Source organism: Silurus meridionalis, chromosome 20, assembly GCF_014805685.1.
Source record: "Silurus meridionalis isolate SWU-2019-XX chromosome 20, ASM1480568v1, whole genome shotgun sequence".
NCBI classification, from domain to species: Eukaryota; Metazoa; Chordata; class Actinopteri; order Siluriformes; family Siluridae; genus Silurus; species Silurus meridionalis.
Window position 1 is genome coordinate 5,844,539 of NC_060903.1, and position 16,020 is coordinate 5,860,558.

At 37.8% G+C, this 16,020-nt stretch overlaps 1 protein-coding gene across 1 annotated transcript in view; it reads left to right on the forward strand.

Moving 5' to 3' along the window:
- The window catches only part of plpp2a (phospholipid phosphatase 2a), a 30,629-nt gene extending 15,541 nt beyond the window's left edge, over positions 1–15,088 (forward strand). The window contains exons 2-6 of the mRNA XM_046876549.1: positions 10,959–11,110; positions 12,496–12,758; positions 13,155–13,212; positions 14,076–14,252; positions 14,346–15,088. Of these exons, the coding sequence (XP_046732505.1) occupies positions 10,959–11,110; positions 12,496–12,758; positions 13,155–13,212; positions 14,076–14,252; positions 14,346–14,495 (800 nt within the window). The 3' untranslated portion in view covers positions 14,496–15,088. The remainder of the gene's footprint in view (positions 1–10,958; positions 11,111–12,495; positions 12,759–13,154; positions 13,213–14,075; positions 14,253–14,345) is intronic.
- The last annotated feature ends 932 nt before the right edge of the window (positions 15,089–16,020 follow it).

Below are 16,020 nucleotides of genomic sequence, written 5' to 3' on the forward strand. Positions count from 1 at the left end.
TAGGTCTATTATATTTATCCTGGTGTGTTTTTATTTTGCTTGGAAATATCCACAATTCTAACTCGCCCCTTCTATTAATCCACATGAACAGTTTGTGCTCAGGGCTCATGTTTTAGTCAGTAATATGGCCTGTCCAGAATAGATCTATACCTAAAAAGTGCTGCTGTGATCATTAAGTCTAGAAGTATACAGTAAACTCTATTCTTATACCTGGTATACTGTATGCTTTGCTTTTGCCTTTACCTAATGATTTGTAATCCTAATATTGGGTGTCAAGCAAAAGACAGGGGAGTCCTGTTTTTTTTTTTTTTATTTCTCCCTTGGGCTGTCTTAGGGAGATTCTCCTTTCCTCACCGTCACCTCTGGGTTGTTCATTAAAGATTTAAATCTCCATTCAGATTTCTCGAAAACCGAATTTAATTGGCATATCTCACATCTTTGACTCGAAATATCACTTTTTGGCACATTACTATCAAAAAAAGAAGTAGAAGAAGGACGGCTTTGTTTGGTGAGGGCAATTCCATGCAAATTTCTTAATAATTCCTTATAATAAAAAGGCAAATAAAAAAAAACCATGGCAATAAGAAGTTTCTTCATACTATGTTATATATTGATCTAATTGCCTTACACGTAGTAGGAAAACCGTATATACTGAGTATACTGCAGTCGAGTTAATGAGAGATGTAGGTAAAGTAAGAGAGTCTTTCAGGTGGCCTCGGTTGATACTGGATAACTCGGATACTATATATATTTTACTAGGCGGAAAAAGACAGCTCTTTTGGAGAATTCTGGAGAGTTCTTTCAAATGTGTAAAGGCCATCAGGTCTAGTAATATTCTTGTAGTAAACGTTAGAGTGTAGGAACATGTGGAACGATTACGTTGTTTTATTCCATATTTCTCGATTCTGATCGGCTAGATCCTGCGAATTCAAACCGTCGGACGCAGTTTAATCGTTATTAATGCGCTTATTTAACAAAACAAACAATAGTACAATACAGAGCGAGACAGTGGCCATAAAACGTTTGTATATGACCTTACTCAGCTAGATCGATGCTATTTGCAGTTGTTTAATTTACGCTATGAATACGGTGAATATGTTGATTTTGATAAATGGGCTAAGGCACAAAACGAATTTGATAAACCGACAAAAATGCTCATATGAGAAAAATGAAACAAGGAGTTTACACCAACACCTTCCTTATCATTAGGGATGTGGAACAAGCTCACATAATCCACACAAATGTAATCGTATTGTACTACTTTATCTCTGTGTATTATTTAGAACAGACGTCTCTAAATCTGACAGCTCATATATAACTATATATATATATATATATATATATATATATATATATATATATATATATATATATATATATATATATATATTATATTAATAATATTTTGCACTAAATACATCAATGACTGCTTTAAGTCGCTGCTGGCAAGTGACCATGATATAAATGGGTCTCCTGGGGTGGTGTAACTCACCCCTAGATATGGATTTTATCTTAAATAATGCACAAGACCACCATTTGCACATACCTAAATAATGGTTATTTAAAAATGGTTTGATTAGATATAAATATCAAGAAAACCGTCCTTTGTTTTTTTTTGCCAAAATTCATGTGATATCTTTTCCATCCTGGGAATTCTCAGAATGAATCAACCCGAGTTTAAACCTGGAATCAGCTTGAACCAATACAGTGTTTTTTTTTAAACTTCCAGAAAAACAGCGCACCGCGATTTACAACACAATAAGTAAAAAAACAATCGCGCAAACTTTTTACGAGGGCTTTGTTTAATTCAATTCGAATAGTAAAATCTGCAAGAGACATTTTGCGATAAATTTGGCGACAGGACTTTCTGGCTGCTTTCTTTGGCTTGTCTGTTCTCGAATCAGGTTCGTAGCAGGCAGTGAAAAAACCCTGCAGAAGAAGGATAGGGTCTGTTCCTATGAGCAGCAGCATGGTGAGAAAAAGGAAAAAGAAACAGGAGCCGGATTTTTACATTCTTGTGTGAAAGGAATTTCCAATTTACAGACTTGGATGAGTGGGAGGATTTTCAAGATTGGTATTTCCCACTAAATTATAGAATATGTGCACAGAAGTTTGTGGACACCTGAGCATAAGATTTGAATGTGTCTTTAGATCTGGATTCCACATTTAGGCCCCATTTTGCTGCATCTGGGACGAAGTTCCACTACATTTTGGAGTGCGTATCTGGAGATTTGGGTTTCTTCAGACACCATGGTGTGAGTGAAGTCAGTTACTGATGTAGAGTGAAGGTGGCATGGGGTTCAGTCAGCAAAGCTGTTTAGTAAGGTTGAGGACAGAGATCCACTCCACTCAAGATCTTCCATTCTGAACCATTTAAACCATATCTTCATAGAGCTGACTTTGTGCACAGGGATATTGTCATGCCGGAACAATTTCCGAATGAGGGCCAAATTTAATGTTCCTGCATCCGAAGACATTCTATTCGATTGTGTGTGTAAAGAAAACACACATGGCTGATGTCAGGTGTCCCAATACTTTTGTCCATATAGTCTATGTTGTACATGGAATCTTAAGAACTGGGATTTCTTTGTTCTTCCAGTGAGAACATTTAATAAATGATAAGTAAATGCTGTTTTATTAATAACATCAGCACAAAACAAACTTTTTTTTGGCAATTTTCAGTGGCACTACTGGACAACTAGTGTTTAGTCTGATTAAACACTCTAAAACATACTGAATAGGGATTTTAGATTTACAGTATGTAAAAGCCACACTAGCATCAATCTTTCTTCCTGCCCTCATCTTCCTTCCTTCCTTCCGTCCTTCCTATCTTCTGCTCATATCTGGAGTAGCTTTCCTGGTAAAGAATCCTGCTGAAAGATTGCAGTTGGGTTTATCTCTGAAAGGTCTTGGGAAAGGTTGCTTTCCAGAGCCAGCGCTGCACAAAAACCCGATCTTTACACTTTGAGAGTTTGGCACTCTAACGGGACTTGGATTTGTGAAGTTTGGACGACGCTGTGCTTGTGAAACTCGTTTTCGTTAAGCTGTGGAGAGAAAGACAAACACGGTTGCCTTGTGGACTTTAATACCTCAGCAGTGGTCTGGGGTTTTGTTTTTTTTTTGGAGGGGGGGAGATCTCTTTTTGGCAGCTGATATGCTTGTGATATAGTGTCTATTTTGGCAAAGTCAGGGTTTGGAACGACAACCAAACATGAATAATTCCTCACTTTGACTCTTTCGGGTCATGGGAAAAAGCAGTGAGGAGTCAAAGGCCATTAGGAGGTACAGGCACATCCAGTTGTGAGTTTTCTGGCTGTTTATTTTTTTTTAAAGGCATCCCGCTTGAAACTTCATCGCAGATGAGACAACATGTGGCTTAGGAGACAATGGGTTTTTTGTTTTTTTTCTATATCAGCTTGTATCTTTGTTTAAATCAACACAGAGGGGTCATCTGTCCAGCTCCCTATCACTCAACATAATAATAATCTTGGAGCCATGGCTTGCATTCCATCTGCTCTGTGTTGTGTTTAGACAAAAGGAGATGGTGAAAGACAGTAGTGATTGTGCAGTTTGGCTTTAGTTAGACATTGCTGAGCCAGAAGCATTATTGAAGTGAACCTACAAACTTCACCAAAACAGTAAAAACAGGAAAGTTTTTCCTTTTCCATCCTTTCCTCCCTCAGAAGTCTGCACTCCAATTAATTCCAAAAGCATTTTAGGGGTTGATGTTATATCTCTATAGCAGGCCACTCCAGATATTTCACTCCAACCTACGTACCTTCAGGGAGCTGGTTTTATGCACAGGAGCATTGTCATGCTAGAGCAGGTTTTCTGTCTCCTAGGTCAAGTGAAGGAAAACATTTAAAGACATCCTATAGGTTACCAGCACCATTTGGATCCCACTTCATGTGGAGTTCGGATATTGGACCTCTTGGAGTGTTTAAAGGCTCTGGCATGGAGAAGCTGGTGTTGGATCCATTATGATGGCAAATGTTGAGCTATTTTATGAGTTGCTTAGTAGTTTCAGGTTCCATAATCTCAAATGACTGTATAAGACTGTAGACAGGACATTACTCATAATCTTACAGTCCAGTGCTCATGTTAGTTCTCACTCTCCAGTGTTCTGTATTGTTTAAAGTCTATAATCACACTCTTGATATCACCCAAATGAGGATGGGTTCCCCTTTTGAGTCTGGTTCCTCTCAAGTATTCTTCCTCATAACATCTGAGTGAGTTTTTCTTGCCACAGTCACCATGGCTGCTCATCAGGGATAAATACACATTTTTCACTTTAACTGTTAAAATTCTGTAAAGCTGCTTTGAGACAATGTCTGTTGTGAAAAGCACTATAGAAATAACTGAATTTACTGTACATTACTATACTGTACAACACTTTGAGGAAGAACCAAATATGGCTGGAAAAGTCAGGTGTCACAGTACCTTTGTCCATAAATTGTATGTCTGCTGTGTTGTAGGTAGATGTTTGTAGTTATAGCGGTGCTCTGAGATTACATTTTTATATTTACTTTTTTTTTCTTCAGCCTATAAATTCGCTCACAAAGAATCATGTGAATTTTAAAAGGGTGCAGAAACAAAAAAAAGTTATAATAAGCTGATCTGTAGTGCATCTGATCTCCATCTACCTCACTACAGCAGCTTCAAACTGATAAACACGCTTTTGTGCCTCGGGTATGAACCCGCTACTTCCGATAGCGTTTACTTTCACTTTTCACTGTGAACTCTGACCCGTGTTTTCACACGATCTTATTCTTTTTTCGATTTCTTTCTGCACATTTTGGAAACAATATTCATTTCGTCCCCTGAAGTTGACTAGACGCTGTAAACACCTTTAGAAACACTTACACATGTCTAGTTTTATGTCCATGTAAGCTAAACCTACACTATGAGAACAAAAGTATTGGGACAGCTGACAGTTCCAGACATATTGAACATTGCTATTCACTTAAAACAAGTGTGTTTGCGAACAAAAGTTTAACAGAACAAAAGACTTTAGATCAAAACCTCCGCATTCCTTTTTTAATAGTTATATTTAGATATGTTTAGCAATTTAAAAACATGGCATCTTTGATGGCGGATCACTTAATTTGACGAACACATTGCGTTAAATTGAGCAGGCTACACCATGACATGACCTGTTGTATTCAGTACACTATATGGACAAAACTATTGGGACACCTGACTTTTCCAGCCATATGTGATCCATCCCCAAACTGTTATCACAAGCTTGGAGGCAAATAATTGTATAGGATGCAGAAGCATGAAATTTTCCCTTCTGAACCTGTTCTAGCATGACAATGCCCCTTTAACACAAAACCAACTACATGGAGATATGGTGGACGTGGGTTAGAATGAAAGAAGAGAAAGAGCTCTCACCTCAACCCTATTTGACCACCGTTGAGAATTATTGGAACGCTGACTGCACCCCAGGCCTCCTCAACTTACATCAGTTGCTTGAGTTTACTAACACCCTTGTGGCTGATTTAGCACAACTCTCCATAACCGCACTTCAAAAGTGGAACATCTTCCCAGAAGTGTGGAGGTTATTATAACAGCGAATGGGGAGTAAATGTGAAACAGCATGTTCAAAAGCATTCGCATCCTATGACGACAAGCTTTTGTATATAACTTGTATTACCAAATGATTTCTACTATTTAAAGGAAAACATTTAGGTTAAATAACACACTGTTTTTTTTATATATATATATATATATATATATATATATATAAAAAAAACCACAGCGAGAGATATTGGTCACAATTGTTCATTTTATGGACAAAATTATAAGAAGTTTGAGGTCTGAAAGATTTTTCCAAATTCCTTTTGCGATCCTAAACCATCTCATGATATTCAGAACTGATTGTACTTGTTTGTTAGTACACGGGTACATGACCCTTTCTCATTTTCCAAAAACATCCATCATCCCTGATATCATCTTTCCCTCCTTCCATCATTCTAAACCCGATTCCAAATAACTGGCCACATTCCATTTCCAGTGACAAAATTTCCCCACAACAGTGTTTTCTTTTGTTGTTCTCCGCATTCCTATGTTCCAGATATTTCCTCAGGGATAAATGTGGAAGCCCTCCTGACATCTCTGCTGGAAAAACCGGAGAGCTGAATAAACCAAAGAATCCTGTAGAGTCTGAAAGTAAATCGGCGACGGCGTCATTTCCGCCCCGTGCTCTACTTGCCTCGGTGTATGAATCATGTGGAAAATTGCGAACAGCATCTTGGAATGTTTGCTTTCTCCACCTTTTGTGGTTAGTTGGAAAGTCGGTATAGTGTGACCATGTGTAGCTTTGAAATGAAACCAATGAAAATTAGTGGCCAAGGATAATTCCAGGAAGAGGATAAAAAAGCTGCAGTCAGCTTTTACCTAGAATATGGAAAAGTAAATTAGCCAAGTGGGAAATTTTATCCAGACGTCCCTACATTTTCCGTTTGTCCGTTACTCCTAAGCACAGAGGTTAGACCAAGTCTGAGGAAAGACCAAGACGGAGACCGCCACTGTATAGACATGCATTTCCTGATGGCACAATGAAGCTACTGTAGCCTTCATTCATTTCATTACACATTAAGCTTTTTGAAGAGCAACAGGCTGTTTAATTGTTTTTTTTTTTCTCCAAGTATGAGGCAGGTGCAGCTCCTCAAATATCCCTGGATTTGTGTTAGTGTTGAAGTTGGCTGAGTTTAAAACAATTGGCCAAGAAAGGTGTATTTCTGAAGTAAACATTCAACTCGAGAGAGCTTGAAGGGGCGCCAGATTATGAAGATTTGCCTCATGAATGACATTTAATAATAATCCCGTGTTTTTTTTGTTTGTTTGTTTGTTTTTCTCAAAAGCTTTTGATTTGACGGTTGCTTAAAAAGTCGTATTTCCCATTATAGTGAGGAGTGTGTTTACAGGATCACATCTGGAACCGTTTTATTTGAATATTTAATGACATTACTCCGCCAAGTCTTTCCGATTAATTAGCGCGACACTGTTCGTGTCCTCAGTTTGACTCTGTTGAACGTTGTGTCTGATATTAAGTGACACCATCTTCAGATATGGCCGAAAACTCCCACAGTTTAAAGCATAAAGTGAGATGTATATTTGTAGTGTATGTTAAGAAGGTTACAAGCGTTTATATGTGAATGTACTGATAGCGCTGCTCATTTTACAGCTGGTGCTTGATAGATCTCAGTTCTGCTATTGTGAGGATTGCTTCTGTTGGACCAGAAACCTCAGGAACAGTTGTGGGTGTGCGTGAGCGTGTGCGTGTAAAATGTGTACCAACCGGTACCAACGCAACAGTGGGTTCTTTGTTAGTTTTATTGGAAAAACTTTATTTGAGCTTTAAAAAAAAAAAAAAACTTGAATAAATTTTTGATTAAAAGTTGTTGAGAATTGAAAATGTCAAGATGCAAAAAGACTGATGGTGCAGCAGCTGTGACTGATGGTGCAGTAGCTGAGACAGCGGTGTTGGTTTATAATCAGTGCGTTCCTGAGGTAAAAACGGAACAGTTCAATCACCAAAAAAGAGGTGATTTCTGATATGGTGGTGATTTCTAAAAAATAAATGTTGAGCATTTTTTTGGAAGGAGTCTCCAGTGTCCAGTGCATTCTATGAGTGAGATCAAAGTTTGCAGTTTTTGGTTCCATGGTTTCTCACGACGGGCTTTTTGTTCTCTTCCTTTTCTGTCTTTAAGACAGAGGAGAAAAAGACACCTGTTGAGTGATAGACAGTTTATAGCTGTTAATCCTGTTCCTTTATTTTTCCCACCTGGGAAAGTCTTCAGAACCGATAGCTTCACGCTTTCTCAACAACACGACGAGTTGCTCTTGTTTCTAAAGAGCATCGGGGGGAAAAAGATTCTGGTTAGTGGAATGTCTGTTATTAATGTCCTATAATATCAGTGGTAACAGGAACTAACTTGTTTTGTGAACATTCCACAACAGTGGCAAATTGCTGTAGTGTCAGCGGAATAAACAGTTCGGGATTTGGAGCCGTTTGCAGTTCTGTATGTGTGCAGTTGGACCTGCTTTTTCTGCTCACCACGTTTGGGAAGAGTTGTTATTAGTGCTACCATGGTCTCCTTGTCAACCCGATCCGGTCTGGTCATTCTCCTCACCTCGCTCTGGAGGTTTTTTTGTTTTTATTTTTCTGCGTCATTCTGTGTAAACTCTAGAGACTTTAGATGGTCTCAGAGATCACAGTTTAACTCAGTGGCTGATTTTATGCGATGTACTGACATCATTGATTGTCAGCATGCCTGTATGAGTACGTCTTTTTTTGCCCCCCTCCTCCTCCTCTCCCTAGAGATCGTTATATGGCATGCCCATTCTTTTTTCTTTCTTTCTTTCTTTTTTTTTTTTTTTTTTAACGATTTCCCGAAACAACTCCTAAAACTTGTTCATTGTTCCAGACGTCGTTTAGCGAGACAGGTTTATCGTCACACACTTGGTCCGAACGAGTATTTTTCCTACTACCATGCTGGGTGTTTATGAACTGTGTAGAGCAGCCAGATTTCCTGAGACCTTCTCTTCGCTTTGTAAGCTTTAAATATCTACCAGGTCTTTGTGTTTGGTGAGCGAGTGCTTCAATGGCCAGTGCGTGTGCACTAAAAGTTCTTGCGTGCTGATGAATGTCAAGAATTTTTTTTTTCTCCAAAAGTCAGAGCAGCAGCTATGTACAATTGTACAAAACTGTGTATTGAGTGTTTATCTCTTAACTGCAATTAAATATATATTTGTAAACCGTATTTGTTTAGAACACATGATGTGTTCGGTCAGGATAATGTGCAGTGACATGCTTAGTCCACGTATATTTCACCGTATGCCAAGATACAGAGCTGATCATACCACCTCATATAGTCACACACACACACACCAGTTAAAATTATTAGAAGAAAGAATCACGGGGCTCAAAGCACAAGTAATCACATGCTTCAGCTTTCACTTTTGAAGGCACATTTGGATTCGGATTAGGACAGGGGTAAGATGTCATCACAGAGAATAAGCACAAATCAACATGTCACCACAGTAGCAACTGATTACTCATCATACCAAAGATCTCATTTGTGTCTGGTGAAGTTGTCCTCGCTTTGCAATCAGCTCTGGCTTTACAAGTTTAACCTGTGATTTGCCTTGCGTTCAAGTTAACGTTTGAATAACGCATAGTTTCTATAGTAACCGCTTATTCACATGTATTAAAATGAGAGCATGGTACAACCAATTTCTGGGAAAACGTATCATTGTCGATACGGCGAAGCGGAACTGATTTCAGTTAATGTAAGGAGTCCTCAGTGTCAGCCTTTTGTAACTGCATTAAAATGACCTTAAATTCAAGTATAATGACTGGACAAAATAAAACGACCTTTATGCTGTTCTATGATGTCCTTCTGTTTGATAACATCACAGTTCACACTACGAGTTGCGTTTCTTTGTTCTGAAGAAAAAAACGAGAAGCTGGCAGGGCGGGAATGATTGTTATAGCTACTCTAACATTTATGAAAACAGGAATCGACCCGTTTTGTAGACTTTCTCCAACATGCACCATAACTCTAAAAAATAAAATAAAATAAAATAAAAAAGTAAGCAATGCCGTTTCTGATGTTTAAGCTCACCAGCACACAAGCACAGCTTGGAGAAACACAGACGCATGCAAATGTCCCCCTCCCCCCCATATCCAGCTTAGGTGGATTTCTTTTTAGCTTTTTAGGCAAAAGAAGAAGCCACAGATGATAAAGACATCTGTTTTAACGATTCGACATCAGCAGCATGGATACAAATTGAGTACAGTCTTAGCTGATGTTATGTCTATGGGACATACTGTCTTAAGTACACACACGAGAAATGTTGTCTGCTGTCTCTGTTTGCTGGAACCATCGATGGAGAAGTTTATAAGTTAAAGGATATCAAGCACACGGCAGATATAGATCAGGATATACGCCAGAATACTTGGATATAGTGACATCTGTGTATAAACCATTGTATCTATCAAAACACGTATGCTATATGAACAAGAATTTGTGGACATCTGACCATATGATTTGTTTGTGCTTGTTGAACTTCCCATTCTAGTAAAGTCAGGTACAGATGTAGATGATGATCAGGCCACATGAGATCTTCCACTTTAAACCATGCAAACCATGGCTTTGTTACAGGGGCATTGCCGTGGTAGAACAGGTTTGGATCTTGTAGGTTAAGTGAAGGGAAGATTTAATTCTAGCACATCCAAAGTCATGTGTGCCTTCAACTTTGTGGTAAAGTTTTGTGGAAGAACCACATATGGCCGGAACAGTCATGTGTCCCAATACTTTTGTTCATGTACTGCGAACTGTCGGAATACAGCAGGTTATGTCATGCAGTAGCCGATTTAATGCAGTTATTGCAATAAAAAAATGTTTTATTATTCTTATTTTTTGTTTAAGTATCTGTTCCTGTGCCATGTTTTTGAGATGTTAACGTATTTTGCTGTAACTGTGAGGAAAGGAGTGCTGCGGTTCTGATATAATATCTCGTACTCATCTTTTGATGGCAAACACAAATGTTTTAAGTGTTTAGCTAAAACCAAAAAATTGTCCTTGTTGTTCCAATACTTTCAAGAATAGAAAAAACACCACCGGCACCAGTCAATCCGCTGTGTAATGGTGTATGGAGTTATATCAGGTTTATCCAGAGGACTTGTATACTTATCGGTTATTTATTTATTTATTTATTTAATTTAGAGGTTGAGATCAGTTTTTGTCAGGTAAATTAGTTCCAATTCATGTATTTAAGATCACATTGTGTAAAACCTTTCGCGATAAATGGCAAATCTCAACTTTTAGCTTTCACTCACGTATTTTTCCAAACTAAATTAAACATGACATTCATATTTCTATAAGTATCTCCAGTAAAGCCACTGCTTACTTGCCATTGTCTCGTTTCGTTTTTTCTCTGTCCTTTAGCAGCCATGCCGTTCGTGATCATGACCATCATCTACAAGCCGTACCAGCGAGGTGTATACTGCGACGACGAGAGCATTCGTTACCCGTACAAGTCCGACACCATCTCACATGGCTTGATGGCCGCCGTTACAATCACCTGTTCCATCATCATTGTGAGTCTGTACTTAACATGCTTTATTAGATGGCCAGTAGTATTTTTTTATTACCCAAATTACAGATGGGTGATAAATTCAAGGACGAAGGAAGCAGTAGAGGGTTTTTTTTCACTGTAGATCAACATAAAGTTCTTCTGAAAAGCCATTGATCAAACAGCTCTCTTGTGATGAGAGTGATCTTATAGGCTGACCCCACCCCCATCTGCACAAGAGCATGTACTGGTTTGATGAGGATTAATAAAATAATGCAAAATTTGGTGCTATGGCCTTCACAGTCAACAGATCTCAACCAAATTGGATACTTTTGGGAGATTTTGGAGTGACGTTTTGGACAACACCAGTTGAAGGAACATCTTTTGGAACGTGTTGTCCAACCCTCCAATGCAGAGGAAGAAAAAGTACCCGAGAATCAGACTTGAGTAAAAGTATTATATACCTTTACTGCAAAACTTAACAAGTTGTCACCAATTACAATATGACTTGAGTAAAAGCCTTAAAGTGTCTGATTTGAGCAGTACTCGCGTATTTTACTCATAAAGACACGTTAATAAAAAGCCAAACAACTGTTGATTTGTAGGGTTTTATTTCGTAAAAATCAAAATCAAACTGTACACCTCGATCCTGCATTAACCATCAACACAACAACCTCTTCAACATGAAACAAAGATCAAAAAACAAAGTCAAAAAGTTATCTTTAGGTAACAAATACAATTACAGTATCATAACTATATAATGGACAAATAATATTAAAGTTAATCATTTTTGATGAAGTAAAATTAAGTATTTAGCCCTGACTGTGATTTGATGCACCTGCCAGGTTCAGAGAATGGCAATATTTCAATACTTCAACAAATGCTGCTTTTGGGAATTTATTCGAGCTCTCACAGTCAGCAGATGCGGGTAGGGGAGTGTTGAGCCTTAATGACATCTTTAACAAAATGTAATTGGTAATGGTCAATTTAGTTGTAATGGAGTAAAAAGTACATATATTGTATTATCAATGTAGCTGAATGGAAAGTAAAAATTGCTTATATATTTGATTTGAAGTAGCCAAAAAAATTACTTAAATACAGTAAGGAAGTACATGTACATAAATACTCCAATGCAAGGTGTGTCTAAGCAGTTCAGAAAGCTTCTTGTGCTTTTCTTTGACACTTTTTTTAATTTGAATAATTCGTCCCCTATTTTACATGATCTGTGGTAGGACATGGTCATGGTAGGACTGTAATAAATGGCAATAAGTGTGGATCCAAACTTAATTACCTTATTCTAGTAAGCACATAGGGTTTTTCCTTGTATGGCAGACCAGATAGAAATTCTCTCTACTGTGCCATTTTATTAGCTGTCGTAGCATTCTTTTCTCTTTTTCCCATTTTATACAGATTACCACAGGAGAAGCCTACCTAGTCTACAGCAAGCGGCTCTACTCGAACTCGGACTTTAACCAGTACGCCGCAGCGCTCTATAAAGTGGTGGGCACGTTCCTGTTTGGCGCTTGCGTGAGCCAGTCTCTTACAGAAATGGCCAAGTTTACAATCGGACGACCACGGCCCAACTTCATGGCGGTGTGCGCGCCAATGGTGTGCGAAGGCTACATGCTTCAAATTAACTGCACGGGAAGCAAAAACAACGTCACCGAATCCAGGTACCGCACTTAGAGACAGGAAGGCCAGGGCTTAAGGTCCTCACTGCTGTTGACCCAACTTCCTATGTTTGTTTTTTTTGTGTTGTCAGCTTTAATTCTCGCTTCCTGTTTTGTCTCTCGTGTGTGATTGTAGGACTTGACCTTTCTCAGAAGGGTTCTTTTGTTTGTTTTACTGCAAGCCATTCTAAATTTAATGTGCATTCTGTAGACTACAATACTGCTGAAGTCTAAATAAAGGCATCAGCTCGTTCCTGTTAATAGCTTCAATGTCACATCCCCCAAAAAAAAAAAAGCTCTCATTTATACACTTTTACCTTCATTTGATGACATACATGATCAGAAGAATTTGATAAATGATGCTATCAATGGTGCTTTTTTTCCCGCTTCCCACTCCAGGTTGTCCTTCTACTCTGGCCACTCATCCTTTGGGATGTACTGCATGCTGTTTTTGGCGGTGAGTTGACCCACTCTCACATCATTCATCATTTCAGGTATTCGTAAAAAGACCGAATTTCATGTTCTTTTTTTTATCGAAATAAACACACAATTTTAACAACCCCTTTAATCTGCAACTTTCACTTCCCAAGAGATTAAAAGTTATTTTTATACAAAAACCATCACAGAATGTTTTCCCATAAGGACTATAAACTGGCTCACATCAGCATTTAACAGGGGTTTTTGCCAAGAATACACGATGCATAAATAATCCCGAGCCGGGGATGTGTATCAGATAAAGCTCTCGGGTCAAGAGGCATTCCTGTCCTGTTTAAACACGCTAATAGGAACACTATAACGTTCTTCACACCCACATAATCCACAGGATGCTGTGGACGAAAAACTGCCGGAATGTTTGCTTCCTTATAAAGTTTCTCGGGAAAAAATCTGGTTCGGGATTTATTTTCTGGGGGGAAATAAATTCCACAGGTTGTAGAACTACTTCACCCAAATTATGATTGGTTTCCTTTTGAGTCTGCTTCCTCATACTCTTTGGCTTGCTCATCAGGGATCTTACTGGGACAAATTTCGGACATGAATATCTGTCCGTCTTTTCAGCTATCCGTCTATCTACCGATCTGTCTGTCTAGCTGTTGATCGATTGTAATTATTTCTGTGAAGCTGCTTTGGGACAATGTCCACAGTGTGATTTTGTGATTTACCTAAACATATAGCTAGATGTTTGATAACCTTAAGTGCAAATATTCTATTATAAATATTCTATTATTGAGATGTTTCTAGTCTTTTAAAGTTAAAGGTTTGAAAGATTGGAGTGTTTCATATTTTCCAAACACTGATCTGTTTTTCCTTCTTTCTCTTTAGTTATATGTGCAGGCACGCATGGCATTCAAATGGGCTCGTCTACTCCGACCTACAATTCAGTTCTTTTTGGTTGCCTTCGCCATTTACGTCGGATACACACGCGTGTCCGATTACAAACACCACTGGAGCGATGTACTCGTAGGTCTGTTGCAGGGGGCGCTCATCGCCGTTCTCAACGTAAGTTTCAACTTAAAATTTTTTTTTGTTAATAATAAGGACAATTTTGAAATAGATTTTTTTTAATAACCACGTGATGAAATGCCCCCACAGGTGCGATATGTCTCAGATTTTTTCAAGGAACGTCTTCCGCAGCAGCGGCACCCCGAAACGTGTGAGACGGACGATTCGGAGCGCAAACCAAGCCTGCAGATAGCTGATCAAGAGAGAAATCACCATTGCAGCTTTTCTGGGACTGTATGAGAAACTTTATGAGAGGCTGGTGTGTTAACACAACAGAAAGTGTGTGTGTATGTATGTATGTGTATATGTGTGTGTGTATGTATGTATATATATATATATATATATATATATATATATATATATATATATATATATATATATATATATATATAATGTATGTATATATATATATATATATATATATATATATATATATATATATATATATATATATATATATATATATATAATGTATGTATATATAAAACCACTGGACAGGCTGCAGTGCTGCTCACTAATTCCCACAAATCTGCATCCCAGAGGCATCAGTGCAGCTACTGTAGCCACTAAAGCTGAGTGGCACTGACTACAGACTCGCCTCCACACGTGGATAATCTCTCCTATATGCCTGTGTGTGTGTGTGTGTGTGTGTGTGTGTGTGTGTGTGTGTGTGTGTGTGTGTGTGTGTGTGTGTGTGTGTGTGTGTGTGTGTGTGAGAGAGAGAATATGTATGTGTGAGGAATCATATAGTATTCCTATATTTTGTCCTTTCTGTCGAGGGTCTGATATATTTATACTTTATACCGATTACATAAATCAGTTTTTTAAGCACATGATTCTCTCAAACTTTTATTACTTTTATCCAAAGAAACAGATTCAAATCATATCAGCAACTTCACATGATTCTAAGAGTCCTAAAAACTCAGATGTCAAGGCGTGGAGATCCATCGGTCATGGGTCATTGGTCGGTCCGTCAAATTTCAAGAAACCATGCCACTGAAAACGTAAGGTAGAAGTTGTTTAGACGTGTTCCTCATCCACTAGGTTGTGATGAGTAACTCAAAAGTATATATATATATATATATATATATATATATATATATATATATATATATATATATATATATATATAACACACATGATTTTAAGCATTTTTTTAATACAAATATGTCCTGTGGTGGTTGATTTCTAGTTCCGACCCTGCTGGTGAATCGCAGTAGTGTTTATATATATATATATATATATATATATATATATATATATATATATATATATATATATATATATATATCTACCAAGACATTCAATTCACTAGGTGGACTGCATAATGTGACAAAATCTTACACTTTTTTTTTATTTTATTTTTTAAAGATTTTATATATCTTCACCAAATACCACTAGCTAACAAGTGCATATTTGCAAGCTTGTTATTTTTTCCTACTGCTTTTTTCCTTTTCTTTGTTTTCAATGTGAATTTATGGACAAATGGAGTTTATATCTATAATCTCATACCTGACATCATTTTTATAAAGTATACAAAAATAAATAAAAATGTATATATTTACAAAGTAGGCTTTAGGATGCAACATTTTTGTGCTGTCAGAACTGACTGGCTTTCAGTAAACTTTTGTAAAGCAATGGTCGTTTTTTTGGATAAGTAAGCTTCTGCGACGTTGCACTCAGCAGAGAATGCTTTAAGAGTGGACCTCATGACAGATCTCACGTCTGGCACTGTCGGGAAAATAAAAAAGCTCTTGAAAACCTG